The sequence below is a fragment of the Miscanthus floridulus genome, chromosome 10 (assembly GCF_019320115.1).
Source record: "Miscanthus floridulus cultivar M001 chromosome 10, ASM1932011v1, whole genome shotgun sequence".
NCBI classification, from domain to species: Eukaryota; Viridiplantae; Streptophyta; class Magnoliopsida; order Poales; family Poaceae; genus Miscanthus; species Miscanthus floridulus.
The window spans coordinates 32,900,136-32,915,996 of record NC_089589.1 but is presented as its reverse complement, the minus strand read 5'-3'; the positions used below and the strand labels follow the sequence as shown (position 1 = coordinate 32,915,996).

The following is a 15,861-nucleotide window of genomic DNA, read 5'->3' as shown; positions in this document are numbered from 1 at the left end:
GCTAGAGCTCAGCTCTAAAACACACATCATTTGAACCTACACATCACTACCCTACATTTAAATTTAAATATATATATTATATCTAGATATATAATAAAACTATATATTAAAAAACAAAAAACAATTTATAATTATAATTTAGAACGAAAATGGATCGCAAAAGACGAAGCCTATGTTTAAACTCGCGAAGGGGCCAAGCCCAAGTTCAGACCCCCACGGGCCAGTCGCTGTTCATCTCCTTCCCTTCTCCTTCCCCCAATTCAATCCGCCGCCAGAACCAAACCCTCACCGGCATGGCGCCACCACGCTCGCTGCCGGAGCTCATCGAAGACAACACCGCGGAGATCCTCCTCCGTGTCCCCCCGGACGAGCCCGCGCACCTCGTCCGCGCCTCCCTAGTCTGCAAGCTCTGGCGCCGCATCCTCCTCGACCCCGCCTTCCTTCGCCGCTACCGCGAGTTCCACCGGATACCACCGCTGCTCGGCTTCCTCCGCAACTCAATCACTGCCAGCCTCTTCCAATCATTCCGCTTCGTCTCCACAACATCAGCATCTCCCATCTCCCAGCCGCCATTCGATTGCGCCAGATGGCGAGCACTCAGTTGCCGCCATGGGCAGGTCCTCCTTGACACGGGCTTCTACGGCGTCGACTTCGTTGTCTGGGATCCCATCACAGGCGATCTGCAGAGGCTGCCCAAGTCCAGCATCAACATCTCCTTTCACAGCTCCGCCGCGGTTCTCTGCGCCGCGGGTAGCTGCAACCACCTCGATTGCCATGGCGACCCCTTCCTCGTGGTCTCCGTGAGCTCCCATGATGGCCGTCCCGGTGAGTTGTTGGCTCGGGTGGGTGTGTATTCGTCAGAAACTGGCGCGTGGGACGCTCCCGCCCCTCTTAATTGCGAGGTCTACCGCAACAGGACTGGTGCTCTTATCGGAGATAACATCTATTTCTCCCTTGAGCTTGGTGAAAAATTTCTGAAATTTGATTTGGGCAATAATTCCTTATCAATGATGGATCCGCCGGACTTGTACAATTGTGGTGTTCTCCTCATGCCAACAGAGGAGGGTTCGCTTGGGCTTGCTGGCAAGGCTTTACCTATGGTCAAGATAGGTGGATCCAAAGGGAGATGCCGGTTGGGTACCACGAAGGGTCATCCAGAAACTGTTCCCCAATAACAATCCCTGTTACAGACGTAGTGTGATTGGTTTTGCTGATGGTGTTGGTGTCATATTTGTGAAGACAGATGTTGGCATCTTCATGATGGAGCTCAAGTCAGGTCAGAAGAGGAAGGTAAGCGAGCATGAGGATTGCTGCGGTGTCATCCCATTTATGAGCTTCTACACTCCAGGTACAGTGCTAGCCCATTGCCTAGATGTAATCCTGCGTAAGGGCGTTCATGTATGGTTGCAATTAATGTTTATGTATTAAACTGAATATTGATGACGATGTTAGTTAGTTCAAAACTGAATACGTGGCAATATCTGAAGATCTCGCTTGATTTTGGTTAGGTCTGAATTTTAAGTGCTATTACTGAAATCGGCACCACATGCCCTAGAAGTTCTTTTTCTTCCTTTTTTTTCACAAACCAGAATGTTTTGATTGTTGTGTTGATATCTCCTATGGCTGTTCTGAAGTTCGCATGCCAATACCCAAACCTTTTATACCTTTGGGATTGCACCAATAAACCATAAACTAATGTTTTATCACATTTTGGATAGTTTGTTATTTTATCCTACTTTGTAAATACTACACAATAGGCACATTGCACTATTCATCTTTAAGAACCATTTGTGTGAGCAAAATAATTTCAACTTATATGCTACTGCATGGTACTTTTCAGATTGTGCTGGCAGAAACTACAATCATCATCAGAGACAAATTAGTCACTGTTGAACCAAGGTATGGTAGTGCCTGGCTAGTGTACAATTCACCAAGTTAAATCTGCTGCGGTTAGCGACTTTGCAGGTTGGTGCTTTGGAATGTCCACTGTTATTCTCTTGGGTAGTTTAATTTATGGTTGTGTGAACCATCATTGGACCTATGATCATGGCTGCGGCAACTATATTTCAATTTTAATTAGTCTTGTGTACGATGGTGTTTCATTAATATTTAATATTTTCATTTTAATCAGAAGCTATATTGTGGCTGTTTTGACTGGAAAATGAAGCTGGGTACTTCAGTTTAATTTTCATTTCTGTAACAAGGGTAGCAGTTACTGGCTTTCCATGTACTCAGGAATCCACTCAGAACTAGAAAGAAGTTAGGATTTTGAGTTCAGTGTCTGTCTGAAATATTGGTCATCTCTCTGGCTGCATACAGTTTTAAACTTCATTTATTGGACTTCATGAGCCAGAGCGTGCTCCAGCTTTTGTTATTAGAACACTAGAATGCATCTGTAGATTGAGCTTGTTTGTTCTGTTGCAAGAGTGCGAGAACGCAGTGGAAAAGGATGGTAAACAACTTTTTCTGGCAGTGACATGTGAGCAGCCCCTGTGTTGTAGTTCTGTTAATGGCCATATCCTTTGTCTGGATATCAACTTTTTTGCATCAAAGGCCAACCTGATTCTTTCATAGTCAGATACCAAATCCAGTGTAACCTTGTGTAAATGTTATGAGTTAGTCACATGTTTTACACATGCTTGTTTTCAGGCAGTGGTGGTTTGTCATCACTAGCAGGGACTAATTTCAAGTTCCAAGACTGAAGTTGTACAGTTTTAGTGTCTATTCAGGGCAGGCAGACTGCTATCTGTATCTAGTATTTGAGTGTTGGTTTGGTTTCAGTACAGTCAGGTGGTTCACACAGTGAATGAAGTCAACACTGTCCTAAAGACCTAAACTAACATGGAAAACATGGAAGATGGAACTGAAGACTATGTTTCAGGTCTGTAGTTAAACACTTAAAGTTATTTTAGTTTATGTTGTGTTCATGATTGAAAACTCCACTTGGAACCGAAGATGTATTCGGTCATCCTTTTGTACGACACCTGAGTTTGCTTTACTTATTCAATTATCAGAATCCGTTAGGAGTTTCCGCTCTCTAAGGGATATACCAGGAAGTGAAATTACACAATTTTTTTTGTTTAGTTTCTGTTTTTATGTACATAAAGTTGCTTGTTTGTCGGATTGTTTGCAGTTTGAAGCTTTATTTGTTGGACGGTGTTTTTGTTTGATGGACTCCTTCAGCTCAAAGTTGTCTGTTTGCTGTCTAGCAAGCTAGCTAGTTTACAAATTCATTCAAGTAGGGTCTGCTGCTATTGAAATTTGCTGGGCATATTAAACTGAAATATTGTTTTTGAGGAAATAAAAAAACTATGTATCACACTGTCCATGGAAACAAACAAACTGACATATCACTGAAACTATGTTGACTCCATGTTGATTTCATTTCCTGAAACATTAATCTTACATCCTATCTTGGTCACATGTTCTCAAGACTGTTGTCCAAGTAGAAGTTTCGTACTTTTGAGGAATGCACTTGAAAATCATAAGCTAACCTGTTTTGTGGTATTTTGGCTTGTACATTATTTTACTCTGCTTGTTACTACACAATAGGCAGCCTGGATCGTTTCATCTTTTAGAACTGTTTGTGTGAGCAACAAAACAATTTTGACTTGTATGCTATTGGAAGGTGGTGTCGAGTCAAAATATTGCTTGTCAAGTAAACCTTATGAATCACACTGGAATATCATCAACGATCAATGTCATGAATACTGCATGGTTGAGCATAAATTTCAGGTTGTGCACGGAAAGGAGTCCAAAAAAAAAAGTGTAACTGATGAGATGTTGTCATTGCACCCCTTTCTGGTAGGCTTGCCCACCATCCATGTAACGTGGCAATTCACTGGGGATGGGATCAGAACTAGATACTCTAGCAGAGTTGATGGCTTCTGCATCACCAGATAAGCCATCACTTTCCTTGGAGTAAACAGTGGCTGCCAGCAGAACCTTCTTCCTCAAGTCGACCTCGATCATCCATCTCGGCTCGTCGCCGTCACAGTAATCAGGCTTCTCTAGCCGGAAGACGACGACGTCAGGATTGTCCACGTCGACGACGGGGAACTCCGGCTGGACGTGTGGGAAAGGGAATCGGTCTCCGCCATCGAAGGCTTCCCAGAACTCTTCCTCGTGCATCGTCAAGTCTTTCTTCCACGAGTAGTCTTCGCGCAGCGACCAGGTGGTGATTCGGAACCTGTGGCTCCACTTGAGCACGTGCCTGTTCCCAACTCCAAAGTTGCTCCAGTGCTGGGTGTCGACGCTGACGAACTTGATGCTGTAGCGGGTGACGGACACGCTGCGGCAAGCTTTAGGGCATCCTCGGTGGCCGTGTTTGTCCTCGGGGTCCCCAACCCTGCCCACCGGAAGCGGCACGTACCGGAGCCTCGGTGTCAGCGGCAGCGGCAGGTTCGTCGTCGTCTCCGAGTCCGATTGCGAGGACGACAGGTCCATGATCACCATACCACGGTAGTAATCTGCCCAGATCATGTACCGGCGGCGTCCGTACGGCACAACCGCGTCCGTCGACCACCAGCGTAGGTCACGGCCGCCATTGGCGCCACCACGGACGTGCAAGTTCTCGAAGGCCTCCCACTGGCCGGACCCAGACCGGAACACGCGGGCGTTGCCCGTCCCCTACGTCGTCATCCGAAGTTCAGCCACAACGAACGACGGCGAGTCTTCGACGTCGTTGCTTGTGCAGGACATTATACCAATTTCCCCGGTACACATAATACGGTCTGGTAGCAGCAGCAAGGACGGCCGCCAGTCGCGGCTCGCCTGGTAAACGAACAAGTCAGCGAAACTATGGAACGGGGCCGTGATTGCGAGTAGCACGACGTCGCGGTGCGTGGCGATGACGTTCCCCGAGGAATTCCTCAGGGTCGGCGACGCCCGCGGCCAGTCGACGGTGAGGACGGAAATTCCGGGCGGTTCCACGAGCTCGAACGAGACGGAGATCTCCTCGCCTTTGGGTGTGCGGGACATCGCTGACGTCGTGATGCGGTCGCTGGGGAAATCGTCTAGCCGGGCACCAAGTCGGCTCAGGAGTCAGGAGCACCCAGCTGGTGGGGTTTGAAGCCGGCGAGCGCACGGGCAGCACATCGCCGTCGTCGGCTGTCTGCGTAGTTGTGGCCCGCATGGAGCTACAGGCGGTGGACCCGCTGGTGTCTGGTGACGAAGTCTCGGGCGGTCGCCTAGGCCTACAACGCCGCCGGTGGCTGGACATCTTTGTGTCTCCGTGGCCCAAAACTCCAGATAGGTCCGTGTGCCAAGGTTTTATTTATTAGATTGCCTTTGGTGGCGTCGGGACAAGTTGAAACGGGAAGGGAGGTATGGAGTTGAAAATTCCCCATTTGACATAAAAAAAACTTGGCCAGATAAGAAAGATTTGAAGTTTGAGTGCTAAATTAGGAACAAGAAGTTTTTTTTTTTGTCAAATAAGGAATTTTCTCTATATATATTCGTGGCTTCGAGCCGAAGGAAGTTCGGTTTGGGACTTTGGTAGAATTATTTTAATCTGGCTCGTCAATTTTTACAGTTTGTATATATGCTCCTCGCTACTTATTTGGAAACAGAGTACGTCTCTCCTATGTGTGTCCTGATGAATGAACTAATTATAAATTCTTGTACTAAAATTTAAAATTGCATAAACAGATTTTGGTCGCCAAGATACGTAACCACATTTGATCGCCAGAGGATATGTAACCACATTTTGATAGCTTTGGCCCCTTTGGATGGGAATAGAACGAACTCTGTATAGTTTAGCTGGCTATTCCTTTATGGATTTAAACTCTCGACTTAAAGTAGGTGTTTGTATTTTTTTGGATTTATTTTAAGATTTAATGGTCCTATTATTTTAAAGTAGCTGGCTATGTTGACTTTGTCAATCTTAATATCTGTCACCTCAATTTTTTAAAGGTGCTTAGATCGAATGGAATGGAATTGATCACCTTCTTCAACTTTAAGTTTTTGGACATGAGATTTTAAAGAGTTTCGACTCCTAACATGTTATATGACCTCACAATCATATTAGGGCTGTAGCTGATTGTGGGTATCCAATCCACCAAATACAAACAAATATATGTTTACTCTTTCCAAACTGTAGATCGTCCAACCTCTACACTTGCTATTCTACAAGCATTATTACACCGGTGTTTGTGGTCGTTCTCGGAGGCTTGCTCACCCTATAGTAACCCTAGTTGAGCCTCCTTGACGAGTTTCTCTTAGGTTTTTGTTAGAAATGTGCCAAAGCAGAATTAACATGTTTTTATGGAAGTCTGACCAATTTTCTCGAGGTAATTCAGCGCACGTTGAGTATCATATAAAGGATTTATGGGACCACACAATTGCATCAACAAATCAAAACTTCATCATAAAGGAAAATAGAAAAACGTAATTATTTACTTGCTTGTGTGGTAGAGAGGAGTGGGAAAAGAATGGGGACTCTAGAAAACTGGTCCTCAGGCGCTAGTGCGTGTTCCAATGCTCATTCTCTAGGTATTCATCTTCTTATCTCTCTCTCCCTGTCTCTCTTCATCTGCACCCCGACCGCCCCTGCTGGCCTCTGTTGCTAGTCGCGCTGCCCACCGCCATCTTGTGACCTCAACCCCATCCTTCCCTAACTTGTGTTCTCTTATTTCTTCTCTCCTCCCTTTTTCACCATGCTGCCTCATTACCACCGCCTCGACCGATGCTCTGGCCACTGGAGATCTATTTGGCGACCTCAAAACTCACATCCCATCGTTGCCACCTCTACGCCACCCTTGCCTAATCCTAACCGAAGAGGATTCGATGGCACTCCTTACCCTGTTGTTGACTCTTCCCATCTGGTTGTCTCCCGCTGCACACTTGGCAGCACCCCCACTCGACAAATCACAACCACCATTGGGCGAGCCATCACTGCCAAGCCCCTTTCTAAGCCCGGAAGACATTGCAATTTGCTGCCGCACTCTGCCAACTCTAATTATCCTCACAGCTAAAGCGAACTTTGATTTCCTTAGAGGGAAATCCACAGAAAATAAGCACAATTGTGATAGTCCCAAGAAACAGCGCTATCGCTTGCTCATTATCTAGCTGATACCATAGTCATCATGAATATCTACTTTAACGGGTTACATAACATGGTTTCCCCATTACTACAAGGATCCACCTGAAACAAATCACACACACAAACACATCAGAACGAACCTTAGCGAAGCACAACGTTGCAAATTCCATCTCCTCAAGCAACCTTTGTGTAGGACGAAGCCGGTCACTCGTCCCAACCATCATTTTCAAAGTCATAGTCAAACTCCTCACCTATTTCAACCACTTTTAGTACAATTTGTACCGGACAACATTCCCAGCATGGGTATGTATCATCGAGGAATTAAATTGTACTAAAATTATTTTTCTTATAAGAAATCAAGCTAGCTACTAGGATAAAGCAAGCATGGCATAGTCGTCGTTTCTCACAACGTTGCAAATTTCATCTCCTCAAGCAACCTTTTTGTAGGACGAAGCGGGTCACTCGTCCCAACCATCGTTTTCAAAGTCATAGTCAAGCTCCTCACCTATTTCAACCACTTTTAGTACAATTTGTACCGGACAACATTCCCAGCATGGGCATGTATCATCGAGGAATGAAATTATACTAAAATCATTTTGCTTATAAGAAATCAAGCTAGCTACTAGGATAAAGCAAGCATGGCATAGTCGTCAATCTCGTGTCGTATGATGTAGGCTTGGGACTCGAGGGGGACAAAACCGTCATAGCTGCTACTCCTATGAGCGAGGTTGAGGACCCCATGGAGATCCGAGCTCGGTTCGAGGAAGCCTGCACACTCTTGGATGGTGGGTTGGCGTCACTAGGTGGGCCTGAGTCGCTATACAACCTTTCACAAGACCATCGGCCTCATGTCAGTGTTGATCCGAACCCCTAACTATCCCATGGAGAGTGTTCATGACTTTGTACTAGTGCACGCTACCCTTGGAGCAACCGGTTATCACCTCTCCTCCCCGTCTTCATGTTTCTCAGCAAGATGACTCTCCGATCATCCCTCGCCGAAGTGGTAGACTTGCGGCCAAGAGCAAGTTCCAATCATCTAAACCAGATGTCAAGGCACATAATGTGCTGATGATGAAGAAGTGTGGAGTGTTGGCAGAGACTCGGATGGCAGACAATATAATGCTTCATTTGCCGAGTTCAAGGAGACTTTCGCATCGCCGCTCTCGTCCTTGAAGGTGGTGGCCATGCGCAAGCTCTTTCCTTGGCGCCACAACCGATGGGGCAAGGCAGGGTCTAAGGCGTAGGTCATGTGAGTTCATCATGCTCCAGGGTGGGGGCGTGGTTGCAAGTCTCGCTTTTATTGTAGTTATTAATCCTTGTGTTTGTGCCGATTTCGTTTCCTTAGAAATTTTGTTTACTTTTTTCTTTTTTGCTGTGGCTAGTAAGCTTACTTTGTGTGTAATGTGTTTACGTACTTTTCTCTTAATGGAAAATATGCTCTAGCACGACCAAGAAAAAACAACAATAGGCATGCATCCGTCCGTCATGCAAAAAAATGGAAGTCATGTTTTATCAAATACATGTGATCACTTCGTTTCACATGTGGAGATGTCTGGGTTTTTTTGCATCCGACGTCACAACTTGCTCAAAACATTTACAATTTTTTCCTACAGCCTCCACATGTGATAACACGACGCCTTGACAAGTTTCGTGATTTTCGGACTTCGTTTGCATTTTATATAATTTAAAATCACATTTCCAGCAAGTACCTCGACATGTTACGTCAACGAGATGCTCGAGATTTCATGTGACTTCCTGGATACGGCCTAAACATACACTAAATATCATGAGTATCAATTTTTGGATGACCAAAGTCCATTATTCCATGTACCTGCAGTTCAAATTTGAAATATCCCAAAAAATTAGACGAAACGAAATAAACTAATGAAATATATAAAAAAAAGTCAAAATTGCCCCAAATTTTAAAATAGAGTTTGAAATACTGTCACAAGGCCACAGAAAAAAATTTGGGCCCAAAATAAAATAAAAAAATTGCCGAGTGCCATGGGGGGCACTCGGCAAAGTTGATTTTCAAAAATAAAATAAAAAAATTTTGCCGAGTGCCTCGCTGGCACTCGGCAAAATAAGTTTTAAAAAATTTTAAAAAAAAATTTACCGAGTGCCTAAGGCTTACACTCGGCAAAATAAGTTTTTAAAATTAATAAAAATTTTTTTGCCGAGTGCCATCCGTTAGGCACTGGGCAAAATCTGACGGCAGGTGGCCGCCGTCACGGGCCGGCCACCTTTTGCCGAGTGGGACTTTTGCCGAGTGCCGCGGCACTCGGCAAAGCCCAGATTTACCGAGAGTCAGGCTTTGCCGAGTGCCTGGCACTCGGCAAAGCCACCTTTGCCGAGTGCTTTATTTTACCGAGTGCGGCACTCGGCAAAATATTTCTTTGCCGAGTGCCCCGATAAAAAGCACTCGGCAAAGTCTCAGGCACTCGGCAAAGTACAGTTTTCTAAGTAGTGATAGGCTTGCATCAGTCCGTCATGCAAAAAAATGGAAGTCATGTTTTATCAAATACAGAGAGAGGTCATTAGGCAGATGTCAAATTATATGTCCTGTACGTTCTCATAACGTGACTTTATTCATGTTACAGAAACAACAATAATAATGTTACACATGTGTATAGAGTATAATATTCAGAGTGCTGAATGACAATTCTACTTCGGCTATATATTCCATTATTCTATTTTGTGTGCATGCTTTATTCTTTATTAGTCTTTTTTTTATTCTATATTATATATATGCATGACATAACGTATGTATATAGATTGTGTGTTCATTATTTTCTCCTAGTTCATGCAATGGAATAGGAGGCGTCCTTGGCGACACCACAGGCGCCGACACCCCTCTGAAGCCTCATGTACCCTTCCTCTCCCCAGGTATTCCCCCACTGGTTCTTGAGCAGCCAGTACTGCGTACCATCCTCCGCCGTGCCGTACCCAACCGCCGTCACCGCATGGTTCAAGTTGGTGCCGCAGCTGTCCGCGGTCATGACGCCGCCTCTGTAGAACTGGAAGTTACTGGAGTCGACGGCCACGGACACGGGCTGGCCGGCAACAGCCGCGGCGAGCGCGTCCTCGTCGTCTCTGGGCACTTGCTGGTAGCTGCTGACGGCGACGGACGGCTGGACGTTCTGGCACATGCCCTGCGTGGCGGTGTACGGGTAGGCGGCCTCGGTGGCAATGCCGCCGTTGCTGCCGATGACGTACTGGAAGGCGTACTCCATGGTGCCGCCGCCGCAGCCGTTGTTGTTCCCGTTGGTGGAGCAGTCCAGCAGTTGCTGCTCTGACAGTGATGCCAGCTCGCCGGTCTTGATCTGGTGCATGCCCTCGATGGCCGCCACCGCCGAGAACGCCCAGCAACAACCTATGACATGAGTAATGCAGTATGTTTCACATGTGTTCAGAACAGTCTACTAGTAGTTAGTAAATATGTACATATGACAGTTGACAGACATGTGTGTACAATTTCCTTATTTTGTGCTTACCGCATTGTTCTTGGTTCTTGACATCGGTGACTGCACCTTTCCTCCTCCAGTCAACCGCCTGCTGGTCATCTGACAGTGTAACATTCTCGTACTTAAAACCAGGCATCTTCTTGCCCGTGGCCGGCACGGGCTTGAACCCGGTGTACCTCGCCATGAACTCGTCGTGAGTCATGTCGGCGAACCGGTTGATGGCCAGCTGATACTTCTTGCCGCCGCCTGCGGCGGCATTGGACCTGTCGACTAAGGCGGCGTTCGCCCTGAATACCTGAAACCGACGTGCCTTCTCGGCCTCGTCCTTGTAGGTGCGGCCGTGCTCCGCCATCCACTTCTCGTGCCTCGCCGTCATAGCCTCCTCGCCATAGCCACTGCTGGACAGATCCCTGGCCGCGACTGCACTGCAGATGCAGTTGGCAATGGCTAGGACTGCGAGCAGCGTTAGTGCCGCCGTTATCAGAGGCTTGTTGGCAATGTAGGACGCCATGCTAGCTGCTGTGATTCTGTATGTTGTACGTATATGAATGTGTGTGTGTAAATGAACTTAGGTAGATTGTGTGTTCTTGCCTTCTTGGTCTGAGTCCTTTAAGCAGGATGCCAGGTGGTTTATATAGAGGCCAGCCTAGTGCAACGAGTCAAGAAAAGGCTCGATCTCCCTAGATTGCAGGACGGGTTACGTTCTTCATTCGATGCCCAGGTCGTTAGGATGCATGCAAGTCCTAGATTATATGTCGGTTAATGTTAGGCCAGTGAAGAGTCTGTCAGTACATCAAGCTGGAAGAGCAATCACTCGCGAATGCAACATTTTTCCTTCTAAAAGCTAGCACTGTGCCACAACAAATGTATCTTTTTTCTTGATAAAGGAATCTTTTATTAAATTCTCAAAGCAATACATTGAGATGATACATGACCTTGAAAACAAGGGCCTCACAACCACAAGGCTAAAAGGACCAGCACATTCTAGTGACTAGCAATTCACAGACTAGATCGCCACCTATTTGCCTGGGAGAAAATATCACCTATGCTAACTATTGCGAGGCCACCACAACCAAGTCTTTATTAGAATCTATCTTCTATAGAGTAGACAAAGTACGTAGCTAGTGCATAACCGAATAGATAACCTGCATAGAGCAACATGTTTCTTTTTTTCATTCAAGGAATGTCATTTGCAAAGCTAAAGTGGCCAGCAAGTAACGGTCACTCCTAACAGTTTAATTGTTTACTAAATCCTCCTACCTAGTATAGTTAGTCTGCTAAGCTAGGGATGCTACTGGCGTGAACAATTAATTGATCCTAGATGATCATAAAATGTAAAAATGTTGTTAGGGTTCACTATGGGAGAGAAGCGGGAGTGGCTCGGATCCACCTGTCATTAGGTGCAAGAGCCGATGTATAATCATCTATGTTGTTATTTTTAATTAATAATGATGTAACGAGCTATTGAATAATTTTTGAATTCTTTGATTTTGATGTTGAAAGAATATGAATGGCTACGTTAATTTTTAATGACCTAGAAATATGTTTACTAGGTCCATATACATGTATATGGGTATTGTGTTCACAAAATTTTATTCACGATATGTTTCCATGCATACATAATTAATTAAAAGTTTTTATGTTTTCTACAAAACCGCTAAATGAAATAGCTTCCTCTATGTCCCGCTATAGCTTTTTGTACCTTCTGGAGGATGCTTCCGCTAAATGTCATAGTCTGCGATTTAAAACCTTGAGTTTAACTAAGTTCATAGAAAAGAGTGTCAAGATTTATGTAAAATCAAATTACTATTATTAGATACATCAGAAACTATACTTTTGTAATAATGTTCTCGTGTGGTGTCATAACCGTTTGTTCTCTTTTATATAAATCTAGTGAAATATAAAAAGATTTAATTTAAGATAATTATAGGAGCTAATTTATTCAGAGATGGAGAGAGAGAGAGTTTTGTACTACTGCCTTATTTAAAGTGTGTGATGTGTGAACCCCAAGTCCAAAACAATTCCATTATTTTCATTCTGTCAAAACAATTCCATTATTATTTCATAAAAAAGAAGTTGCTGTCTGTTCCTTCCGTGCACGTCATGCTGTGTTGACTGTTGACTTCGTACATGACCAGATTGAGTGGAGACTTCTACTTCGGAGTGCGTGCATTGATTAGCTGATGACTGAGTCTTGGATCTTCGAACACGGCAACGTCAAGATTTAGGACTAAACTTCCTCGCCATACATATTCCGTACGTATAAGACGACATTGAATCATAATTTTCATTTTTTTTCTGGATTTTGATATCCCTTGAACACACATTATTTTACTTACTATTTAATTTATCCTTCCATGCATATACTATCTCTAATACGCTTCGTTTACATTGTTTGATTTATTTTCCAAATATTCCAAAAAAGTGTTTACTGAAAAGACTAGGGGAATGTATTTGGAAACACAATAATAATCTTGTGTTTCTTAGATTTGCTGGTTGGTCGATTTTTGACAAAAAAAAAAAACGAATGACAGACTATGCCACTTTTCCAAAAAGCTCCAGCTTTGCAGAAATCTAACAACTTGGAATAGCGAGAGTATATATATTTTTAGATTTATATCCAGGCAATTATTTTGGAAAAGTACAAATTATAAAAGATATATAATAATAAACTACAATTCACTAGCAGTTTATACTACGGTAGTTCGAAAATGCTGCTGTCGACACGAGCGCGTGATGACCCTACACTGATGGGCCCATTCCGTCTGTTTCCATGTGGGCTGAATCTTGGGTTTACCACACATGCAGTGCACGTTTTCCTCCAAAAATAATAATAATAAAAAACATGCAGTGCTGGTGGACCTTAGATAAAAATTTAAAACTCGGTCGCGGGCTACTAATACGCTGAAACCTTCTGCATCACAGGCCTTGATTGGGCCAAATTCGGCCCAAGGCTCAGGGTGAAAGGGTCAAGGCTTCGGCGGTGCGGCGAACCTGCACGCTTTTGGTGGCAAGCCCGAGCTATTAAAAAAACGATAATGCTTCCACGCAGGTATCCCTCCATCCGGCCGCCGTACGCCACACTACGGCTCGCCGTTTCCGCCCGCGCTGCTCACTCCCGCTTGCAACGCATGCCTCGCCCGCGACACTTGCTCCCTCCCATTGCTCGCCCCGCCCATCGCGTGCCCGGCCCGACCGCCGCAGCCATGCCTCACCGCACCCCCATCCTACGCGCGTTGCCTCTGCTCTCCCCATCTCTCACTCTCTATCTCGCATGTCTGCTGATAGTAGAGCGCCTCCCTGGCCTCTTCCCAACCCCCAATGCCGCCAGGATGCCTCGCCGCAGCCACCACTGCTGTTGACCGCTAGGCGCATGTGCCGGGGCACCTCTATCATCCTCGGCTGAGCCAAGGGCACCCACGAGCGCAGGCGAATGCTAATGGTCCACGCGCCACCGGCTCCCACCCCGATGTTCGAATTGACCGGCCCAGGCCTCCCTCCTCTATTTTGGAAATGTATGTTTTAAGTGTTTCAAACGGTTCAGAGGCATGTTACAATTGTTTTATATGGATGTTGGAATAGTAGATCATGGATGTTGCATATGTTGTAATTGTTTTAGAGACATGTTGCAAGCGTTTGTTCAAAATATTTCATCTGTCCAGACTATTGTTGCAAGCATTTTGATCTGGATGTTGCATATGTTTCACACATATGTTGCAACAGGATGTTCTGAATGTTTCATCTGTAGTTTTATGTTGCAGCAAGAGTTTTCATGTTTTAAGTTACAAGTGTTTTATCTGGATGTTGCATATGTTTCACACATATGTTGCAAGTGTACGTGGCCGGTAACAGGCGACTCATGGCGCGGGTCGAATCGAGGTAGACATGGCAGGCTGCGCATGCGAGACGAGTTGTCTGGACTCGCGGGCATAGCGATAGGCCAAGATGCGCGTGCGGGACAGGACGAATTAGTGGACGAGGCGCTAGCCATACCGCTAAAAAAAAAGCAGCGGTGCTTTGGTGCTGTGGATTTGGATCGCAATGTGGATGCGACGGCTTGGCGCCCCTGCTGCACAGCGGGCTGGCAGAGCTCTATGCCCTGGCTCGTGCAGCGAGCCGGCATGTGGTTACGCGGACAGAACGAGCCATGTGCCCATGTATGCATGCTTTGTGACCGGACAGGCGCGACGCGAAGCGCGCGCGCATCATGCTCGTGCCTGATGGTGACAGGCGGGGTTTGTTGCGCTCGCATGTACCAGTCTGCAGTGGAGGCAGGGAAGGCAGCAAATCCGTGTTCTTGTGCAAGTGCCTCGCACCTCACGTGTATCATGAAATCGAACCATGGGAGGGAAAAAACAAACCAACCATGCACATTGTAGCCATTGAACTGTGTGTGTGATACTTAAAATTGCATGTTACAGAACCATTGCAGCATGTTACAGAACCGTATGTGTCATCACTACCGGTTTTTTTTTCTTGAACCATCATTGATAGACTGTATAAAAAACATCATAACTTTTTCATATGATGTCTGATGAAGACGAACTTCATATAAAGTTGTAGCACTCGACAATATCTACAACTTTGTAGTTTTAACTTTTTTGATTTGAAATCGTCTTGATGCCGAAATATACATCATAAGATTTAATAGAGTTCATACCAAAGGAATCCACCTACTCTATAGTCACAAGTGAGTGTGTAATGGTAGGGGAATGATCTCGGATGGAGAATCAATCAAAACAAAAATTTTAGAGTGATAAAACTTTGTAGTTCATTTTTTTTATTTGAAGTTGTTTTGATGATGTAATATTTGATTTACAAGATCTTCTTTAGCATGTTGATCCTTTTAGCCAGCCACACCATCTATTTATAGCTCAAAGCAACAATCCAACCGTTACCCGTTTTCGCTACTATCTAGAAAAATAGGGCGGTGCCCCGTCCAGAGCACCAAACAGCCGGTCCTGTGAACTCTAGGCGTGAAAACCATGCTTTCCTCCCTCTCTAGAATAAAGCGGCGGTGCCCTTGTCCGGCACACCGGACAGTTGGTCCGGTGCACACCGGACGACAAGGTGCCAGCGGCTTTCGGCGCGTAAGTCTCAGGTGCTTGGGCGACCGTGTCCAGACCCACCGGACAGCTGGTCTGGTGCCATCCAGGAGGCAGCACCGCGAGCCCAAAACCTCCTATGCAAGCGATGCTAACTCTCAAGTATTTCACAAACATATTTAAGGCGAAGTTAGCATTTCCAAAGTGTTTTTCATAAACGTTTTCGCTTGCTCTCCGTTGTGCACTAGACCTAAATCTATATGCATAGAAGTCCAACACCTAGTGGCACTAGATGACCGAATTGTCAAAT

At 45.3% G+C, this 15,861-nt stretch overlaps 1 protein-coding gene and 1 pseudogene across 1 annotated transcript; one reads left to right on the top strand and one right to left on the bottom strand.

Annotated features, from left to right (window-relative positions):
- Positions 1-213: 213 nt before the first annotated feature.
- LOC136489972 (uncharacterized) lies at positions 214-3,096 on the top strand (annotated as a pseudogene).
- A 6,747-nt stretch (positions 3,097-9,843) lies between these two features.
- Positions 9,844-11,017, bottom strand: LOC136485423 (senescence-specific cysteine protease SAG39-like). Its single transcript, XM_066482308.1, has 2 exons — positions 10,537-11,017; positions 9,844-10,415 (listed from the first exon to the last, which is right to left on the bottom strand). The coding sequence occupies exons 1-2, from the start codon at positions 11,015-11,017 to the stop codon at positions 9,844-9,846; spliced, it is 1,053 nt and encodes a 350-aa protein (XP_066338405.1).
- Positions 11,018-15,861: the final 4,844 nt, after the last annotated feature.